This window comes from Natator depressus, chromosome 1 (genome assembly GCF_965152275.1).
Source record: "Natator depressus isolate rNatDep1 chromosome 1, rNatDep2.hap1, whole genome shotgun sequence".
In the NCBI taxonomy this organism is placed as follows: Eukaryota; Metazoa; Chordata; order Testudines; family Cheloniidae; genus Natator; species Natator depressus.
Genome location: NC_134234.1, coordinates 228,543,851 through 228,564,758, shown reverse-complemented (window position 1 = coordinate 228,564,758; position 20,908 = coordinate 228,543,851). Strand labels below are relative to the sequence as shown.

General features: G+C 41.8%; 1 protein-coding gene across 1 annotated transcript in view; it reads right to left on the bottom strand.

Annotated features, from left to right (window-relative positions):
• The window catches only part of ITPR2 (inositol 1,4,5-trisphosphate receptor type 2), a 337,337-nt gene that overhangs the window by 86,625 nt on the left and 229,804 nt on the right, over positions 1-20,908 (bottom strand). Inside the window, exons 38-39 of the mRNA XM_074937228.1 lie at positions 3,023-3,131; positions 357-544 (exon numbers count right to left, since the gene is read on the bottom strand). Of these exons, the coding sequence (XP_074793329.1) occupies positions 357-544; positions 3,023-3,131 (297 nt within the window). The remainder of the gene's footprint in view (positions 1-356; positions 545-3,022; positions 3,132-20,908) is intronic.

Below are 20,908 nucleotides of genomic sequence, written 5' to 3'. Positions count from 1 at the left end.
TGTTGCTATTTTTGACTTGATGGTATGGTTTATGTAAAAGCACTCTTCAAAATTCTTAAATTCAGAAACACAAACATAAAGCAACTGGAAATAATATTCATACGGCCATAAGGCAAAGGACAAGTTAAAAAAGTATTGTACTGCACTCCATACATAAAGATAGTTAAAAAGTGTTTTCCACTATTGATGAGTCTACAGCATAAGATATTGCATTATTAGCAAAAGCACATTTGCATTTGTATTATAATGATACATTGGTTCATGAGAGAAACTTTTCACAGAAGTCACTGAAAAAATTCTTTTCATTTGTCTCCACACTACGTGCATTTCAAAAGCAATGAATGATAAGTAAATACCTGTGTTTGTGTATTTCCACCTTCAAGCAATGCAATACCAAGTAAGATGGCTTCTGAGAAAATTCTGTCATTTTTGGTGCTTACTATAACATCTATGACTAGTTCCGATGCACCTTCTTTATCCAGAAGGCACTGAATATCAGACATCAATATCCCAGACTTATCTGAATCTTGTCCTGAAAAGCCACCTGCAAATATGACAAATATAGATCCTGTACATTTATACTGCTATTTGTGTATACATGTTAAAATAAACTGCCTCATAACTGGATATTAATTTCTAAAGTGTTCAGTTTACAGTAGCGATATAACAAATCCAATCCTGATATTTTTTTCCTCAGGGAAATCTCCCATTGATTTAAATGATAATTTTGCATAAATAATGACTTTAGGGCTGGGACCCAAGAATAAAAAAACATGAAATAACGTATGATCAAAACCGTAGTAACACAGAGTAATTCCAACAACAAAGATGATGGAGCCCCAGTGATTCGTTCACAGAAATGCATTTTTATTGAATTATTGCATATTTGAAAGGTAAGCAGAGCTGCAAGGGCTTCTAAAGACAGGGGACCCGTGTCCTCTTTTGCTTCTTAATAAATTATCAACATGGGCTGAAAGGTTATCTTGATGGGTTTGTTTTTTTTAACCTAAGGTACAGTCTACACCCAGATTTTGTAGTGATAATACTGTTTTGGTTAGGGGTAGAAATAGTTTTAAAAAATACAACCCCGCCCCCCCAGTTTGGATGCAGTTATACTGGCATAAAGGTGTCTTACACAAGTACAGCTTATTCACCTTCCCTTACGGGGAAGCTACATAAGCGCTAGTTATTATTATTATTATTATACTGGTATAAACACCTGTATGGATATAACTGTATCTACACTAGGGCAATTGTACCATTTGAACTATACTGCTACAGTAAAATGTTACAGCTTTTGTGTGTGTAAACAAGGCATTAAAAATATGAGGCCTGGTCTACGCTATGAAATTAGGTCAGTATAAATACATCGCTCAGAGGGTGTGAAAAATCCACACCCCTGAGCGATGCAGTTAAACTGACCTAACCCTTGGTATAGACAGCACTACTTCTATTCTCTTGTCAACCTAGCTACCGACGGTCATGGAGGGGGAGTACCTACACTGACGGCAGAAGCCCCTCCTGTCAATGTAGGTAGTGTCTCTACTGAAGTGCTACAACACACAGCTCACTACAGTGTTTTAAGTATAGATAAGCCCTCAGGAATGTCAAATTCTGTCTTCCCTGATTCTGCTGGAGAACCTTTGGGAGGTCTTAAGGATCTTTATTGTGAGAGCTGACACTAAGAGTATTTGATCTTGAACAAAAGACTACCTTTGTTCAAAGTGTTAATGAATCACTTAAATTAAATAGGCCTTAATAAAATCAAGCTCAGTGGTTTGAGCATTGGCCTGCTAAAGCCAGGGTTGTGAGTTCAATCCCTGAGGGGGCCATTTAGGGTTCTGGGGCAAAATTGGGGATTGGTCCTGCTTTGAGCAGGGGGTTGGACTAGATGACCTCCTGAGGTCCCGTCCAACTCTGATATTCTATGAATCTATGAAAAGGTTTCAAGCAGTCTGTCTGAAAATCCCTTTCCCTCTCCATTGCTTAGCTCATGATGTCACCATTTCTGTAGTACTCCAGTCATCCCCAATCTTCCAGTCCTGATAGTACCTGTGCTTATAATTTAAAAAGCAAGCAGAAAACAAAAAACCCTGCCCCTCCGCAACCACCCGCATTACTATCTAAGTGACATAATAGCATTAGTATGACCGTAGCTATCCGTATGATGTCTCATCAATACTAGCTACGTTTTATGTTCTCCACTGGATTATATAAACTTCAGAACTTATGTCTGTTATAGCTAAACAGAATACACACTCAATCACCACCATATCCACTAACAAATGAACTGTACAAACATACAGATACACAGTGTAAATGTACAGTGCCAGATTCTACTCTTGTACACATGCAACCAATTGACTTCAGTAGGTTACAAGGGTCTGACTGAGAGCAGAATTTGGTCCACAGGGTAGCGACTGTAAATATTTCCATAGGGCCAACATGTGGAAATTTATGTAGGAACATCTGGATCAGCATCTGGAAATGTGGCCCACAAAAGCAGGCATACATACAGTATATGCTGCAAAAGTAGTATTAAGGTGCATCACAATCTGGCTCTGTGCACAGTCCTCTCCCCATGCCCTACTTAAATTACTACTGTCAACATAAAGACCTGCAAATCATACTCCTTGAAGACCCCTCAACTGCTTTGGTAGTGAAGGGTCTGTGAAGCCAAGAATCCTTTCCATGAGTTTTGAGGGGCACCAGGACACGTGTGGAGAACTTCTGTGCTTTGCTCTGCCTACTGGCTGCAGATTTTCTGGCACATGCTTACACACAGCCAGTCTGAATTTGGATTGAGCTGTATATTTATTTTTTATTCTTTGGGATTGCCAAACACAAGCCAACTGTTTGACACAGGTGCATGCAATTTAACACAGTTTGGCGCTGCTCCTCTCCCAACAGGTCAACAGTTGTTTGAACTATTTACTGACTAAATCCCCTTAGCATTTACCATGCACCTGAGTAGAAAATAGGGTGACATTTTATTTTTCTTAAATGATCGTTGTTGATTTACCTCCCACTTGTGCAGTTTTGCTGTAGCTGCCGGACAGAGGCCCATTCATACCACTTCCATAGTCTCCTTTAAAGTAACGATTTAGAAGTATTTTCCTTAAAGTGTTGCCCTTTAGGAGAAGGATGAAAAATAGCATGAGACATTACAGGAGCTGCCAATTTCTGCTTTCTGGAAAACAAGCCGTTTGCCACAGTAATATTCTGCTAACTCAGTTTTAGATAAACAGCAAATATATAAATGGGGATGGTAGCTGAGAGAAGTATCTAACAAATCTCATGGCAAATTTTCTAAGTTGCTTTTCAATATATTTGTTTTTAAAACTCAAAATAAATCAAGTGTTTTAAAAAAATATTTTAATTGTGATCTTTAAGGCCTATATTTTTCAATTGGATCCATAAAGACAGATACGTGTTCTTCCTTTCCCTTTGTCTACCTATCCTTGACTGTGCTGTCTCCTACCCCTCCGTGCTTGAGTCATCTTATATTACTCAGACTGTCTGACACTGTATATCCCAGCTGTATGAACTCATAGACTATTACCTAGAGCAGAGGTGGGCAAACTACGGCCTGCGGGCCACATCCGGCCTGCGGGACCGTCCTACCTGGCCCCTAAGCTCCTGGCCGGGGAGGCTAGCCCCCGGCCCCTCTCCGGCAGTTCCCCTCTCCCCCGCAGGCACGCCGCCGCATGGGCGGCGCTTTGGGCAGCGGGGCTGCGTGCTCATGCAGGGCAGTGTGTCTTGCTCCGGCCGGGTGGCACAGCTCCAGACATGCTGCTCTGAGCGGCATGGTAAGGGGGTCGGGGACAGGGGTTGTATATAGGGCAGGAGGTCCCTGTGGGCAGTCAGGGAGCAGTTGGATAGGGCAGAGGTTCGGGGGGGGGAGGGAACAGGGAACAGAGGGGATTGGATAGGAAGTGGGGTCCCGGGGGGCCAGTCTGGGGACGAGGGTGTGGATAGGCATTGGGGCAGTCAGGGGACAGGGAGTGGGGGGTTAGATAGGGGCGGGGGTCCCAGGAGGGGGCGGTCAGGGGACAAGAAGCAGGGGGTGTTGGATGGGTCAGGGGTTTTGAGGGGGGCAGTTGGGGGCGGGAAGTGGGAGGGGTGGATAGGGGGCGGGGGCCAGGCTGTTCGGGGGGCACAGCCTTCCCTACCCAGCCCTCCACACAGTTTCGCACCCAGATATGGCCCTTGGGCCAAAAAGTTTGCCCACCCCTGACCTGGAGCAGCAGTTACCAAACTTTTTAATAAGGTAACCCACCAACTACATTTGGTCTTGTTTTGCAACCCACCATTACATATATGCACCCTCCACCCCAGCACCACAACCCTAATCCCGGTCCGATGCAGAGGGGAGGCACTGGAGTGGGTTGGGGGAAGAGAGTAAGAGAATGAGCCCATCCCACACACACACACACCTCGCAGTAGCGGCTCCGACTCCCCGCTCTGGGTACTGCCTGGCACATGGAGGCACAGTGCCACTCTGGTCCGGCCACCCCTCCATCATGACAGAGGGATGACTGGGCTAAATTTGAACGAATGGCATTGTGATCTGGTGCCTGATTGGGACACATTGTTTGGGAAACATTAAAATAAGTAAAACAATTTATTCATGTCTAAATATTGGTGATGATATAACAGAATTTTCTGAAGCCTTCATGATCCATCACTAAATCTTCCACACACCATCCATCCATCTCCTCGCTGGTTGTACCCTACTATAAATGACCCTTCACCATTCCTTCCATAATAACGTTCTCAAAGCTATTTCCATCTCTACGGCTAATGCAACCAAGTATACATCTGTTGACTTCTGACATCAGGGTCTTGCTTCTTTCCCATAATATTTCCAACATGGGCATTTGTCTTTTTTCAATCCAGGAGATACGCATGGTTCTTCGCCAGCACCACATGTCAAACGCTTCAATTGTTTTCGTGTCAGCAGCATTACCTTCCCAGGATTCACATCCCATAAAAAAAAATAGGCTTTTCACCAGTCACACAGTCAGACATTTTGAGATGCCATGGTTTTTCCACAGTTTCTTAAGAGAGGGCATATCTGAGTGAGCCATCCCTCGTCTTCCTCTGATTTCTGGAACAGCCTCCTTGGCTGGATATGTATGACCTCAGATAATTAAATTAATCTACTTCCTCCGCAGCTTGTCCATTAATTGGGATACCTGCTTGCATCATGTTTCGGTAGTCATGTCAATGTACAGACATTTTCTTTTCATCGCATTCAGGAATAGTCCATATTCCTCACTAACTGTTTTTACAAACTCCAACATTTGTTGCATTGCTTTGGTGGTTGTAGGAAGAGCATCAGGTCATCAGCATATCTGAGGATAGTTCAGAGGTGTCCACCAATGGAGATCCCAGCTCCTTCCAATTTGTCAAAACCTCACAGGCTTGCCTCATAATAAATGCTGCATATAGGTTAAAAAGGCATGGAGACAAAATAAACCTGTCTCACATGCTGCACAATGGAAAAGCACTCACTGTCACAGACTCCTGTTCGTGCAACTGTCTGTTGTTTGTAGATACTTGTGATGAGTTCAGTGAGAACCTTTGGAATCTCCACATCTGCCAATATCTTCCAAAGATGGCTGAGCTGGATGATGATAGCAGCTTTTGAAAAGTCAGTGAAGCACAAGATCAATGGGTGAATGTACTCCCTACATTCTTCAGTGATGTAACAGATATTCATGATTTGGTCACATGTGCCTTGGCCTCTGAAACTAGCATGCTGTGGTGGTAGTTCTGCTTCTATCCTTTATTTCATATGATCCAGGATTAACTGAGAAGGTGTTTGAGCTGGCAATTAAATGATAAAGAGTGAAAGAAGATGGCTTGGAGACGGGAATGTAGGAAAGAACGTAAGGAACTGAACAGACTAATTCAAAGGCAGACTAGATGAGACGAGTGAATATACAAGAGCAAAATGTATGGAACTTGAGAATTATAAAGAGAGTAATAATACAAGAGCTATGTTCACCGTGGTCAGATTTTTTACCACAAGGTTTTTCCCTCAATCAAACATAATAAAAGATCATGATGGCTAAGTCCTCATGGAGGAGGAAGATCTTAAACTCAGGTGGAAAGATTATAACAAAGGACGACAAAACAAAGGACGACAAAAAGAGAAAAGAGCCAGAGCCATCAATTCTGTGTACAAGGGTGGACAACATGTCGGCAGAATTGTTAAAAGCAGTTGGCTAACACGGTACATTTGTATTAACCAATTAGAGTAAGCTGCATCGTAACTGAAGTATTACAAAAGAGAGGTATGACAAAGAACTATATATTTAAGCTGTCACAAAATTATTCCTGTACCTCCTTGTCCCTCCACTTCTAAATATAAATCAATAATATTTATTGCTCTATTCCTTTCCATGCAGAAAACCTCCCATTTTGTATCACACATGTTCTGCAAAACATGACATGAGGAATTAAAAATGGGGATGCAGGCATTGCCTTTCTCACTGCATTTCAGCAGGCATTTTCATCTTGCCTTCACCCTCCCAAAAAACACTTTCAGGCAAAACTAATCTCTTAATGAGGTGGTAGTTATCATGACAGGTGCTGATGTAATCCAGGTTCGGTTTAGTTAACCAAGGAAGCAAGGCAGAGTCTCCAAGAAGTGCCATACAAACAGAGAGTCTATTCTCACTGCACACTATTAAAATTTACAAATTCTTCTCCATGCCTTCTTGTGCAAACCAGTTTTTGAAAACCTATGAAACAGGAAATGGTCTACAGGACCTGCAAAGCAATGGGGCAGTAGACTTTCCAGTTGACATACTCCTGTGATTACTCTGGTAGGCAGAAAGGAGGCAGGTGAATCTCATCAATACCTCCAGAACGGCTGGGAAGCCCCACTCAATATTTCTGTTATCTCAGCAATATTTCTAACAGTAATCACAGGACTCTATAGGACTTCATTGCTATACACATCTCAGACACAATGGACTTGTTAGAACCAAGCAAGCAGCGGCATGCAATATTCTATACATGTAGCCAGCCTGCACAAAACAATAGTTATTTCCTAGTCCACAGGGTATGAATTTCTCATTTTATAAGCAAAGTTTTACACAAAGGTAGATTATTTTCAGCTACTCACAGACACTCCAGGTTCCCATCTCCACAGACTGGGACTTGTTCCAGAATGGGCAATACATTTGAGAATGTTTAATGGCCATACAGTGGAAAAGGACAGTGTTGTCAGGCCATGTGACTAAATACTTGTCTTGGGGAAACATCCTAGACCGCAACCCATGCAATGCACTTACAACTAATAAAGTGCCATGGTAAGCGATACCAAAAGTCACAGTGCCGTCATGGGAAAGAACGTCAAAAGGCATTGATATATAGTTTTAAAAAACAATGTCAAAAGTCACGTGTTTTATTATTCATTATTATTTCATTATTCAATCAAAACATCATCATTCTAAAACAAAAACCGTTTAAGTCCATGTAATAACGTTTGTCTAATAATTCAGAATGAGTTACAACTGTAGTCCTCTTGCTCAGGAGACAGCAACTGCTGCCTCTTCTTCATCCTTTCTTACCTGTCTTGTCCTCTACAAAGACAGCAGTAGAGCAATGCTATGGAGACACTTCTGAAAGCAGCTATGCAACTGTCACGTTCCGGGGAGCAATCCAGACCAGTGAGGAGGGGTTATCAGCTCCTGCCTTGTAAACTTGGGTGCCTCACAATGCTTTGCTGTTATAGCTCCCAACCTGGGCCACTCACATGCAGGTCACATCTTGAGTAGCTGTGTATAGTTAGAGCCCTGGTCCAGCAGCTCTGATCCCCAGCAGCCAGTCAGCAACACTCCATTCACACACTGGCTTCCACCAGCCTTAGTTACTACTTGAAGGGTGACCCCAACACACCCCCAGTCCCAAATTTTTCCAAAATGTGTGTCCAGTCCTCTCGTGGAGGGTTCAGATACTAAGATCCATTGCCACTGTAAGGAGTCAATATTCATCAATTTGCTACTTTAAACTGAACTGTTTGGTAACTCCAGTTAAATAGCACTGAATTGGTTTAGAATTAAGAGTAAAACAAGTTTATTAACAAAAGAAGATAGGATTTTAAGTGAATCCAAGTATAAGAGATAAAGCAAATAAAAGTGAAAAGACATCTAGAAGTTTAAAACTTAATCTAGCAAGTTTCCATTCAAGGTTTTGTTCAAGATGGACTTTCTCACCCACAGTCTTCCAGGAAGATGGTGACTGACTTTTGCTTGGTCAGGATCTCTCCCAGAGTTCCAAAGGTGTTGGTGCCTTTGTCATCTTAGCTGAGAGAGAGAGAACTTCTCTACCTCTTTCTTTTACACTCCAGTGAACCTTTGACATGGATTGTTCTGAGAGTTACCCTTCAAAGTATTGTTTATTCAAGTAATAGAGGAGGTGACAGAGACTGTTGGTGAAGGAAGCTCCATGCTCTTTCTTCCCCCACTTGTGTTTGCTGAAATCCAAATACCCTGCTTCCTGCCATCTCCTGCCCATGCTGTCTCAAGGAACCTTTTTACTACTTATACACAAATTGAGATAAAACACATTCCTTTGTTTAGATCTGTTTAACAACACCCCTGACATACCTGGTTCACACACACTTTAGTTATCATTTCAGCATACATTCATAACTCTTAATACCCATTGCATACACACATCCTAAAAGAATATTAATGATCAGTGAGTTATTAGTCTTCAGATGATACCACACAAAGCATATCTTGTACTAAGATTATTACAAGATTATTCAGGGGTACCTAGTGTCACAGTAACTCCAAGACTTCCCTCCCGCATAAATCACAGAATGCTTGATGCCCCGTCTTATGACATACTACTAGCTTTAACTATTAGAGTCCCTGCTTTCTGTCTCTCTCTTGCTCCCTCTCTCAGACTCCCACAAAGCTCAGGCTTTGAGTTGGCAGCTCTCAAAGTTCTCAAAATGTGAAAAGTCAAGGATGTTTTTGTTTGAAAAGAAAGATGACCATGGAATCCCTCGCTTCCGTGACAGCTGTGACAAAAATGCAGCCTCAAGCTTGTCCCACATGATTGCAATCTTGAGATCTTCAGCCTCCTCATGAGTTTCACCTACCTCATTTCTGACCTTTAACAGCCATGTGACTCTGCCAAGCCATCCATTCTGTCATGAAATTAGCTGCCAGTGTAAAGAGCAAGCACTGTTTCTCTGCAGTATAGCAATATTGACTGAGCCTGGGGAACTCGGAGATATGCAAAATTCCAAGAATGCCCCTAAGCTCCCACAGCTTCACTCCATGGGGCACCATTTTGCTGAAAAGCCCCTGCTCCCAGCAAAAGTGCTGCACGCTATGGAATAGGTAACTGGACAATCCCAGGATGCACTGGGACAGCCCTGGTTGTATAGTGGGCTTTTGTAGGCTGACTAAAATAGGTCAGTCAAAAACAGAGATGTCATGTGGATGCAGAAAGTTAAGGAAGCAAATGAGACAATCAACCATTTTATGCAATCCATGTCCCTGTAACAGTTTCCTTGCTCAGTACCAAAGCAAGGACACAATCACCAATGCAATTTGAATTAGCAGTTTGCAACAAACATTTCCAAAACTCCTAATATAGGCACAGAGTCCAAAATAGCAGACAGTGCAGCGATATTGTCACCTTACTGTATTTCTTCACATTTTGGACCCAAATCCTGCCTAACTGATTCTCCCTCCTGCTGGCTACAATGGAATTTCTTCTGTAGCTTTTATTAATACATGGAAGTGGTATATAAACAGAACTCAGCTGACTCCTCACTACTTATGTAATGAATAGCTAAAATAGGCTGATCACAGCTTTGAAGAAACACAATAAAACATAACAGTCTTATTGTTATCAGTGAATGCCCCTGCATTGTCTCTAACAAAAGCTACTGAAGGGAAAAGACATGAGGACACAAGACAACAACAACAATTTATAAATATTTCTTTATTGGAGCTCTAAATAGCCACTGACTGACAGAAAAATATTTCCAAAAGGGAAATATGGATTCAATAGGAGCAAATAGGCACAAATTTTATTGCTCTCAGTCCATATTTCATTATACTTGTCATTACTGTTGTAAAAGGGAATAGTTAACCTTGTAAGCAATTTTTTAATTGCTTTTCTACTAAAGTCTGGCTAAAACAAAATGGTTCAGTGAATCTATACATATTCTGCCATTCCTTCACTTTAGTAATTGTCAGCAAGACAAGTGGCATGGCCTATTATTAAGATTGCCCAACACCTCCTATTATAAGAAACAGTTTTCAGTTGCTGATAGCTTTCCCCAACCATTCAATTTTCTATACTGGGTATCTGCTGCAGGAGGAATGTTCTTTAGAAGACTTCAGTCAAAACACCCCAGTTGTGTCTGAGAACACAGTTAGTTGTTTTATTTATGTTAAAAAGTTCTGGTGGCCTTTTCTTTGAGAAGTTCTAGAACAGGGATCTGAAATGTGGGTGTGCAGAGAGGGTGCTTTGTGTCAAAGAGGTGACTTTTGCCTTCCCCATGAAAATCTGCTCACATTTGGTCAAGTTATAAACCTCTGGGGGAAAAAATCAAGTTTGCACATGCTCAGTAGAGACGTCTTAGATTTTAGCAGTTAAATTCCCTAAAGATTCCATCCACATTGGGCATATTCCAGCCCGAGGCTGAGCAGGACTTTCACTGCAACTGCGGAACTGGGCTTTTGCAGGCTGCGCTGAGTTTGGGTCTGGGCACCTGAACTGGGAGCAGGAAAACTTCTCTCCTGTGCTCTCAATGAAACTGCTCCCCCCTGCTGGGCCAGGGCTGTGTTGAGGAGGAAAACACCTGGTTTGAATGCAGAGTGGCCAAGAGCCTGACTGGGGGGGTGGAGAGGCAGAGGGAGTACATTAGAGCAGGAGCCTGGGAGGCATATTTGAGCTGGAGGCTGACAGGGGGGAGAGGGAAACTGGGACTAGCTGTTCTGCAGCGGGATTGGGACTGGCTGTAAAGGAGACTGGTACTGGGAGCTGGGGTAAGACTAGCACTTGCTGGGCTGGAAGCTGGAGAGGACAATGGTGTGGGGGACTGGGCGTCACTGGGTCGATTGTATGAGGAGCTGGGGGAGACTGGTACTGGAAACCAATGCTGTGTGGGGAGGGGAAACAGATCTGATGAGGAGTTGAGGTGCGGGGGGAAAACATACTGGTTGGGCAAAGGGATTGGGACAAGGAGCCAGGAGTGGGGAGGAGACACAGATTGGATGAGAAGCCCTGGAAGTGAGACTGGGAGTCAGTGGGGATGGGAAATGTTGACCAGGGGAGCAGGGGGGAACAAATCAAACAAGGAGCTGGAGGGGGGACTGGGACTGGCAAGGCTGGGCTTGGAATGAGAAGCTTGAGGAGTGGAAACCAGGACTGGCTAGTGAAGAAACGGACTGGGACAAGGAGTCAAGGATGGGGAAGAGGTTGGAAGAGATGGGGCAGAGCTGGGACATGTTGGAAGGGGTCAAGCCTGTGGGCAATGGGCAGAAAGACTAGAGCACACTCCCCAAGATTCCTGAGTCCCATCATTCCTCTGCTGTCAGGAAATATCTGTGAACCCCTGGTAAACTGTCCCATCCCCTTCTTATGTCCATCCACATATAGGATGGCAACCTACAACTACTCATTCAGTGGCACAGGATGGTCCTGCTCTGGGGATGAATAAGGGCTGTACAGTGAAGGAGGCTGTTGTCTGTTGGACCCCTGCTACACTTCTTCCAGAAATTGAAAGTTGCGCAGTGAATGAAGCAGAGGATTGCTGGTAGAGAAAGAATGGTCTCATGGCTAAGGTAGTTAAATAAGGTCATGAATATCTGGATTCTACCCCTGCTTCTGCCACAGGGCTCCCCTGTGATACTGGGCAAGTCACTTAAACCACACTTTTCACATGTGATCACTAATTGCATGTTCCTCATTTTCTGGATTCCTGACTTCAGACCCTGAGTCTTATCTGCAGAAATGCTGAGCGCTCTGTTCTTTAAACATATGAGGTGCTGTATATCACTAAGAACACTGAAAAATCAGGTCCTAGGTGTCTCAAATTGGGCATCCAAATTGGGATACATCTGACCTTAATCTCTGTGCCTCAGTTCTCCATCTGTAACATGAGGAGAATACCACATTTTCATCTCACTGGGGTGATGAGAAAATAAATTAATTAATATTTATAAAGCACTCAGATACCATAGTGACAAACACCACAGAAAAGCCCATGAGGAAATTAACAATTCTGTCTTCAGAGCAGGGTTTGAATAATGTGTAGTAAATAAGACCTGGGGCCACACACTGAACAATGAGGAGAAAGCAAAGTACTGAACAACTGCTCATTAAGTGAGCACCAACCATCCTGTGCACTGAATGAGGCAGGAGTCCTGTGGGAAAAAATACTTCATCATGTAAGGACTATCATAATGTATTCACACAAGGGGGCCAAATTAAGTTTGCACAGGCAGCCTTAAATCTGGCATCTCCTAACTTTTGAGTGATTGATTTTGCAGCCTAAATGTTTTTAACCATAGTTTTTATGTATGTAATAACAATAATAGTTTTATATAAATCTTTCCCATTTCCCAGCTTTCTCAAAGTTTTATAATTTTTCATTAAGATTCAACCCTCCTGTGAGGTAGCTAAGCATAATTACCTTCCCATTTCAGATATGGGTAAACAGAGGCACAAAGGTGTCCAATAACATGCAGCAAGTAAATGGCACAGCCATTAATAGAATCTGTAAGTCCTGACCCTGGTCCCCTGAACTCCATCCATAAAAACCAGTGGAAAAATTCTATCCTTACTGTGTGTTTCCAGCAAATACAGATTCTGTTTTATAAACAAGATGTTTCCACCAGTAATAGACAGGGTGACACAGGTACGTTTCCACTGATAATTAATGTAGGATACCTGAAAGCTAATCTTTGTGCACCTGGGTATTCATTCTCTATGGGGAGAGAGTGCTTTTAAAAATCAGATCATGTACATCTCAGATCCAGTCTTGCCTCCATTAAAGCAAGGAAGTTTTGGCAATGACTTCAGTAGAAGGAGCAGGGCTGTACTTTGCTTTGGCAAAAGTTTTTACAGAACTGTAAAAGGAACATCAAAAATATGTACCAGAATTTATTACACAGTTTCTCCTAGCATAGAAGAACTGGCGACCCACACCTCTCAACTCTCTTTCATTAAGCAGGGATGTTCCACATTCTAAACGCACTATTGTTTCAATTCTACACAAATCTGGTATTAAATCCCACTTGTCTTAATCCAAGTTGCCTCCATCAGAAATGCTAAATGATTAAAGCTGAGGTTACAGCTATTGTAGGGATGAGTGAATCAGTTCAGATAAAATAAGAATCCAGAAACATGCCCTACCCCTTCTCTCAAAACTCAACCTGAATTCAAACCAAATTGCTGTGGTTTAAAAAAATAATAGTTAACATTTAGATTTTATTATTGATGTATTTGTTCTTGGATTTTATTTGCCTCGGCAATTCTGGGTATCACTTAAGAAGGGAAGCATAAGTGCCAAAATATTGCAAAAACAAATGCTGCTGCCTGGGTACTTCTAGTCTAGATAGACTAAGGAGAACTAGATATGTCGCATGAAAACTGGTTCTTGCCTGGTATTAACCCCAATTTTGCAGACCCAAGAAGTTCAGAAAAGTGCCTGAACTCTTGGGGTACTTATACAAACTAAACTGGGTGACACAAAAAATATTAATATTAAAAATAAACTAAATTATAAAAAGACTAATATGTCCAATATAAATATAGCAGCATAGAATATAAATTAGGGATAGGTACACCTCAACACTGGGGCATTCAGATTTATTTGTGCCAATTGCTGCAAATGGATCATTCAAAATAATAGATTGACTTTGTAGAGTCTAGAATATTTTTACTATTAGTCCATCAAATGTTATGCACGTCCATTTGCTTGCATGATTACATTTATTTCTCTGTGAAATCATAATACTTGTATATATAAAATAGGCCAATTTTTACACCTACACAATTTTTAAATATTTGCCGTTTAGACAATAAAATACCAGGATGCACTGCATTAAGTTCATATTTGATGTTCTCCCAAGTTTTTAAATCACTGACAGAAAGCCATCTGAGATCTGATCAAGATTTATTCATAGACACATTTATGTCTTTAGCATCAATAATGTACTAAGGAAACAGACTGGATCTGAAATACATAATTTCTGAAGGCTAAAATCATCTAACTCGTACTGCAGGGGGTAAATTTTCAAAGTGATGCAGAGGGAGTTTTCCACATAAATTCTATTATTTGTTAACAGGATTTGTGTGAGGAACTCTCCATGCCCTGCTAGGAAAATTTACGCCTAAGTGCCCTGGCAAAACACACACTTAATTTCCAGCTACATACTTAGGAGCACTACTGCGCTTTGACATTTAAGGATAAAATTAGATAGGTAGCTTGGAAAAAATAACAGGAGTAGCTAAAAAGTGTTTTCATCACATTATTCTGTTTCAGTATGTTGCTATTATGTTGAACTTCAATGCTAAAGTACTATAGATATTGGATCTACTAGATAATGGATGCTTAGCAGTGGGAGCTTCACAAGGCAGACAGTACTTATTGCCTACCCTACTTTGAATCAGATACATTATGATCTCCACCTGCTGATACTAATTGATTCAGAGGGCATCTTTGTGTGTCAATTTCACCCACCCACTAGCTCCACTGAGTTATACAACACCTCGGTTCCAATTTGCAGGAGTCGGTACAAACTTTCATCAGAATTGGTTTTCATGGGTTCCAATTCCCCAAATTTCATTCATTCCGAGAAAACTGCAAGTTTTGGTAACGCACAGCACAGGTTCATTAACTCCCGCAAACGTTTCAGTGAACCTGGCACAAGCACTGGGTTTGTTCAGTAACTAAATACTAATTTTTTTCCTGGTTTGGGGTTTCATTGTGGGAGGTTCATTCAGTTCTAATGGTCAATAGTTTCCCAAATATTTACAGAGGTATCTGGTTAATGCCTGTTATTTCAGCTACAGCAGCTCTATGCCATTTACAATGAGATTACAGGAGGACTAACCATCAAAAGTTCACTACACTGCAAAAGAATCTATTGGATATGTTTGTTCTTAAGTCAGCACAGAGACCTTAAAGACAACTGTTTCTCTGCTAGCGAACCTCCTTCCTACAATCACATACCATTTAAAAAATATGTACGTAGATACTGTCCACACTACAGTTTTTAATCTTTTATTTTTTTAAAACAGGTTTGAGATCCTGGCTAAATTTTTCAAAAGGGCCAGATTTTCAAATGTATTTAAGTGTCCAAAGTTGCAGACAGATGCTTACTGGGATTTTCAGAAATGTCTCTCTCTCTCTAAATCCCACTGAAATCAAGCCACTTCCAAAAAGCCTAGATGCCTATCTGCATCTTTAGGCATGTAAATGCTTTTAAATGTCTGGTCCTAAGTGGCTTGGGGACTTATGCTCCTATTTATTTGAGATCCTGAAGGACATGCACGCAGAGCAATGCCAACAGAAAATACAGAAATGCACTCTGGGATGTTATCAGATTACTAAAAGGGAGGATAACTGGCCAGAACCAGTTACATAAACATATTTAGAAGCTCCTGTCCATCCACACTATAAAAATAACTGTGCTGAAATGGTTAAAGGAAGCAAACTCATTCCAGTCTAGGCTTCTGACTGGGGTGAAACACCATAAATTGACAGGGTTACTAACAGAATTCCAACCACATGGAATGTGGGCACATACCATGCTCGGAGCTAACCATGGTGGGTTAAAAATTGCGTGGACAGAACCTAAGAGCAATGCAGTACACTGTAGAAAATGGATGTTATGCTGCAGTACGCTGCAGATACGGGGACACATTCTCACTGCCACTCACTCCCTCTGCACTGCGCAGGCAGCACAAAGGAACCAGAGACTCACTAACTTCCTACCAAGGGACAGGCAATTCCCCCCTGGAGTACAGCCAGGACCTATACTGACCCCACTGCAGCCCTGAGCACAAGAAGCATATCCGGGTCAGAGAGGGGTGGGGAAGTAGGAGTAGCCAGACTGCAATGTGCTCACTGCTCTAACCTGCAGTTGGGGGGGGGAGGCAGGCAGAGGATCAGGGAGCTGTACCGAGCCTCCAGATGGATACCCCACACTGTACCCTGCATAAGCTGGACACAGCAACAAATCTGGCCCATGGTCTTTAATAACTGTCATGGGTGTCAATTATGAGTTAAAGACATTTAGAATTAGTGTCCTTGATGAAGCAATGGTAGTTTGAACTTTCCTCCTGTATTGCGCTTGGGTATGCATTATTGCCAACTCTCAATTCTATTGAGAGTCTTGCAATGTTTGGTGTTTTGCTTAAAGCCCCAGCTTCTGGAGTTACGGGATTACATGAAAATCTCAGCTCTTACAACATGGAAAAAAAATATCAAAAAAGTTTCTAGCACTCATGGTTGCAGAGAAAAGCTTGAAAATATTAACCCAATGTGCTCAAAAACAAGAAGGCAAATAAAGAGAACTCAAAGTTTATTTTTTAAAAATCTCACTATTTTTAAGTCAATCTCGTGACTTTTGGAGCCTGACACATGATTTGGAATGCTGGAGGTAGGCAATACTGAGTATGAATTCAGGAACGTCCTGGATGAGATATGTTGATCCTGTGCACTGCAAGAGGCTTGGATCCTCACTGGTGCATGACCTGGTCAGCAATCTGGCTCTTATTCAAATCCTGGTACTGTATATGGATGTAGTGACACGTGGCTACAGTTTCAAAGGCAGCAAAGCACCACTTCTCCTGCTCAAGAAGCAGTTCAGTAAATCACCACAGAGACAACGATGGGGCCCAAACAACTGAGATTTAATGGCATCCTAGAATTATGGGGTAAGACCATCCCATCAAACCCTAGAAGGTAGGGTCCCTTTTAGAAAGTGAGTATGAGACATCAGGAAAAGGGAGGAATTTAAACAAATTCACAATTAACTTCCTTTTTGAGGTCTGGCCCCCTTTAGTTTCATGGCAGCTTGATGGGCTGCCATTTGGGAGACTAAGGTTAGGGGATATCTTAGGCCTCTATTCTTTATCATACGGAAAACACAAATTGCCATGGCTGCACTCCAGGAGTAGGGGGCTGGTTGCTCTTTTAGGGCCAGATCCTGTGAGATGCTGAGGTACCTCAACTTCCACTAAAATCAATGGTAGTTTGTCTCCTGCTAGTGCTCATCTGAATGCCTTAGGATGTGACCTGACTTTTGCATTTGATTCACAAAGCTGCAATGGTTTGCCTCAGTGCCTGCCTTTCCTAGCACAGCTAAGGGCGCACAGTAACGGTGCTTCACATTCAAATGATGTAACATTTAGATTGAAGGCGTTGTTACTAGCAAAAGTTCTTCATTGTGAGCTCTTTGTGAAGCAGTTTTCATTCTCTGTTTCTAAGTTAGACTCTGATATTAGCTTCCTACTCTTGGATTCTAGCATTTCATCATTTTAAACAAATAAACCTAATAAAGTCTTTTGAAGTGTGTCATGGAAATAATTCTGACATTCTGTGGCATAAATCCACAGCAGAGGTTTCATAAACCTTTTTATTAACTGGAGCTGCAGAATAAAACAGAGACATTTTGTTTTTAATACTATTCAGAGGTATATTGGCTGTCATGCTAAGACTCAAGAGTCTCTTAGATGTTGTGGTATTTCAGGAACGACAGCCATTCCTAAATGCCAGTTTTCATAGGCTGAGGAAATTCAGTCACTGAAATTTTCTAGCTTGAACTAAAGAAATCAATTTCATTACCCCAAGAATTTGTTTTAAAATACTAAGAAAATTTGGTTGAAATTAAACCAGCAGTTTTAAGTTAGAGGTGCGGGGCGGGGGGGGGGAGAAGAAAGAGACATTTTCATCTGGCTGTTTTAGCTTTTTGCATTCCCACAGCTAAAAGACAGATTCATGTTTATATAAAATTTAATATGCAAGCTGTTAGCCCATAATAGTAAGCGCTCTCTTTTAGCATTTAATATTTGTTAAAACTGTTGAGTTATTTATGACAGAAATCAAACTGCTGCACATGTATGGTAGCTGATCTACCAGAACACATTTTAATACACATTTGTTATGAAGCTGTTACTATTCAATACACAAATTCTTGTTGATTCCAAAGAGGCATTGTACATTATGATTGTTTCAGCGTGTAGCCAAGAAACTGCACACCACTATAGCCTTCTATGGAGTCATTTTATACTGTACACATCAACCCAAGTGTTGGGAGAATCCAGACCTGGAGACCCTATAATGTGACATTGCCTACAATGTTGCAAGGGTACTGACATCACCACTTGTGGCATTTATCACAGAGATGTCATAACTGCAACTGACAACCCAAGATGAACCTTCCAGTTCAGCTAACTGTGGAGACATATATTGCTTACAGTTCATTCAGTCAATGCTTTGGGAGAATACTAACCAACATCCAACTAAAGTCTGTGAGGCTCCATAACCTACAGTATATACCTATTCTTATTACAATATACTAACAAAACCTGTTAGTCTTAACATAGCCTCTCATCAATACATAGTAAGAACACCGCTGTGGAAGACCTGATCAGATCTTTCATGAGGATGGAGAATACCACCAAAAAAATTCTAATTCTATGCTCTGAATCAGTAGCGTGGTGTGACCGGGAATAGGGTGTGGCGTACTAGTCACCCCATCTTAAAAATGATATTGCAGAATCTGAGGGGATTCCAAGAGGTAATCAAAGTGATTAATGATATGGAACATTTCTCACACAAAGAGAAATGGAAAAAACTGGGTTATTTACCCTAGAAAGGAGACCAGTGAGAGGCGACATGGTAGAAGTATATAAAATAATGGTGTAGAGAAACTAGATCAGAACTTCCATTCTCTCTCTCTCTGATAATACAAGAGGAAGGGGTCACGTTCAATGAAACTGAAAGATAGGTTATTCAAAGGAAAAAAAAGAGAAATACTCTTCCACACAAGACAGAATTAGACTGGGTAATTCATTGCCACAGGAAGTTGCTGAGGCCAAGAATTTAGGAAGATTCAAAGAGGGATTGGACAATTATTATATTAACAACAAGGAGATCGGTGGCAATCTGAAGAGGTGTTTTTTTTACCCATGAAATCTTATGTCCAAATAAATCTGTTAGTTTTTAAGGTGCAGATTCCTTGTTGTTTATGTGGATACAGACTAACACGGCTGCCCCCTGATACTTGACACCATGCAAAGAGTTATATTAGTTAATATATTAACAAAAAGGAGGTTTTCACTTCCTTCCAACACTCATGTTTCAGGGTTTAAAGCAATCTCTTACTCATGGGATTATCATAAGACTGTAATGGAGGACAGATAACCATACTTCTGCCTACTGTGCGGTTTCCTCTATCTTCCACTGAACCAGAAGATTCTGGCCATTGTCTTACACAGGATACTGGATGTTGGGTCTGATCCTGTCTGGGAGCCACATGCAGCTTTTCACAACCTGAGGGTTTGAGTGAGACATCTTATGATGTCCCTGCAAGGATACATGGCAATTGGAAATAAAAGTATCCAGAAACCTGTGTGAGAAGTTGAGTGTGGGTAAGTCTCCAAGCTTGTCAGACATTACATTTCCCTGGTTTCCTCCACCTACTACAGCTGATTTCTCTCTGCTGGTACAAGTAAGTCCAAAATACATAGTCCCCTCAGACACTGAAACACATTGAAAAAATGTCTCTGAATGGCAGAGAGACACATAGAATCATAGAATCATAGAATATCAGGGTTGGAAGGGACCCCAGAAGGTCATCTAGTCCAACCCCCTGCTCGAAGCAGGACCAATTCCCAGTTAAATCATCCCAGCCAGGGCTTTGTCAAGCCTGACCTTAAAAACCTCTAAGGAAGGAGATTCTACCACCTCCCTAGGTAACGCATTCCAGTGTTTCACCACCCTCTTAGTGAAAAAGTTTTTCCTAATATCCAATCTAAACCTCCCCCATTGCAACTTGAGACCATTACTCCTCGTTCTGTCATCTGCTACCATTGAGAACAGTCTAGAGCCATCCTCTTTGGAACCCCCTTTCAGGTAGTTGAAAGCAGCTATCAAATCCCCCCTCATTCTTCTCTTCTGCAGACTAAACAATCCCAGCTCCCTCAGCCTCTCTTCATAAGTCATGTGCTCTAGACCCCTAATCATTTTTGTTGCCCTTCGCTGGACTCTCTCCAATTTATCCACATCCTTCTTGTAGTGTGGGGCCCAAAACTGGACACAGTACTCCAGATGAGGCCTCACCAGTGTCGAATAGAGGGGAACGATCACATCCCTCGATCTGCTCGCTATGCCCCTACTTATACATCCCAAAATGCCATTGGCCTTCTTGGCAACAAGGGCACACTGTTGACTCATATCCAGCTTCTCGTCCACTGTCACCCCTAGGTCCTTTTCCGCAGAACTGCTGCCTAGCCATTCGGTCCCTAGTCTGTAGCGGTGCATTGGATTCTTCCATCCTAAGTGCAGGACCCTCACTTCTCAATATTGGTGACAGATAATGAATGCCTGGCCTCTTATTCAGGCCTAAATAACTCTGTCCAGACTGTCACCTTTATTTAGTTCTTTTGATTAATTACAACTGTATAATGACTTTGTTATGCATATTTGTTTCCTATGCATGTTAAACTCCTTTCTGTCTCTCCATGAGTTCATTTGATGATGAAGTGGCTTTTTGACTGCTAAAGGTTGAATGTCACTTATCCAGACACTTTTGCCTACATATTTAATGTCCTTCTCTCACCGTAAGGTGCTACACATGAAAGTATTAACATTCTTGCCGTTACATCCAGAGCTGCCAAAAGTTCT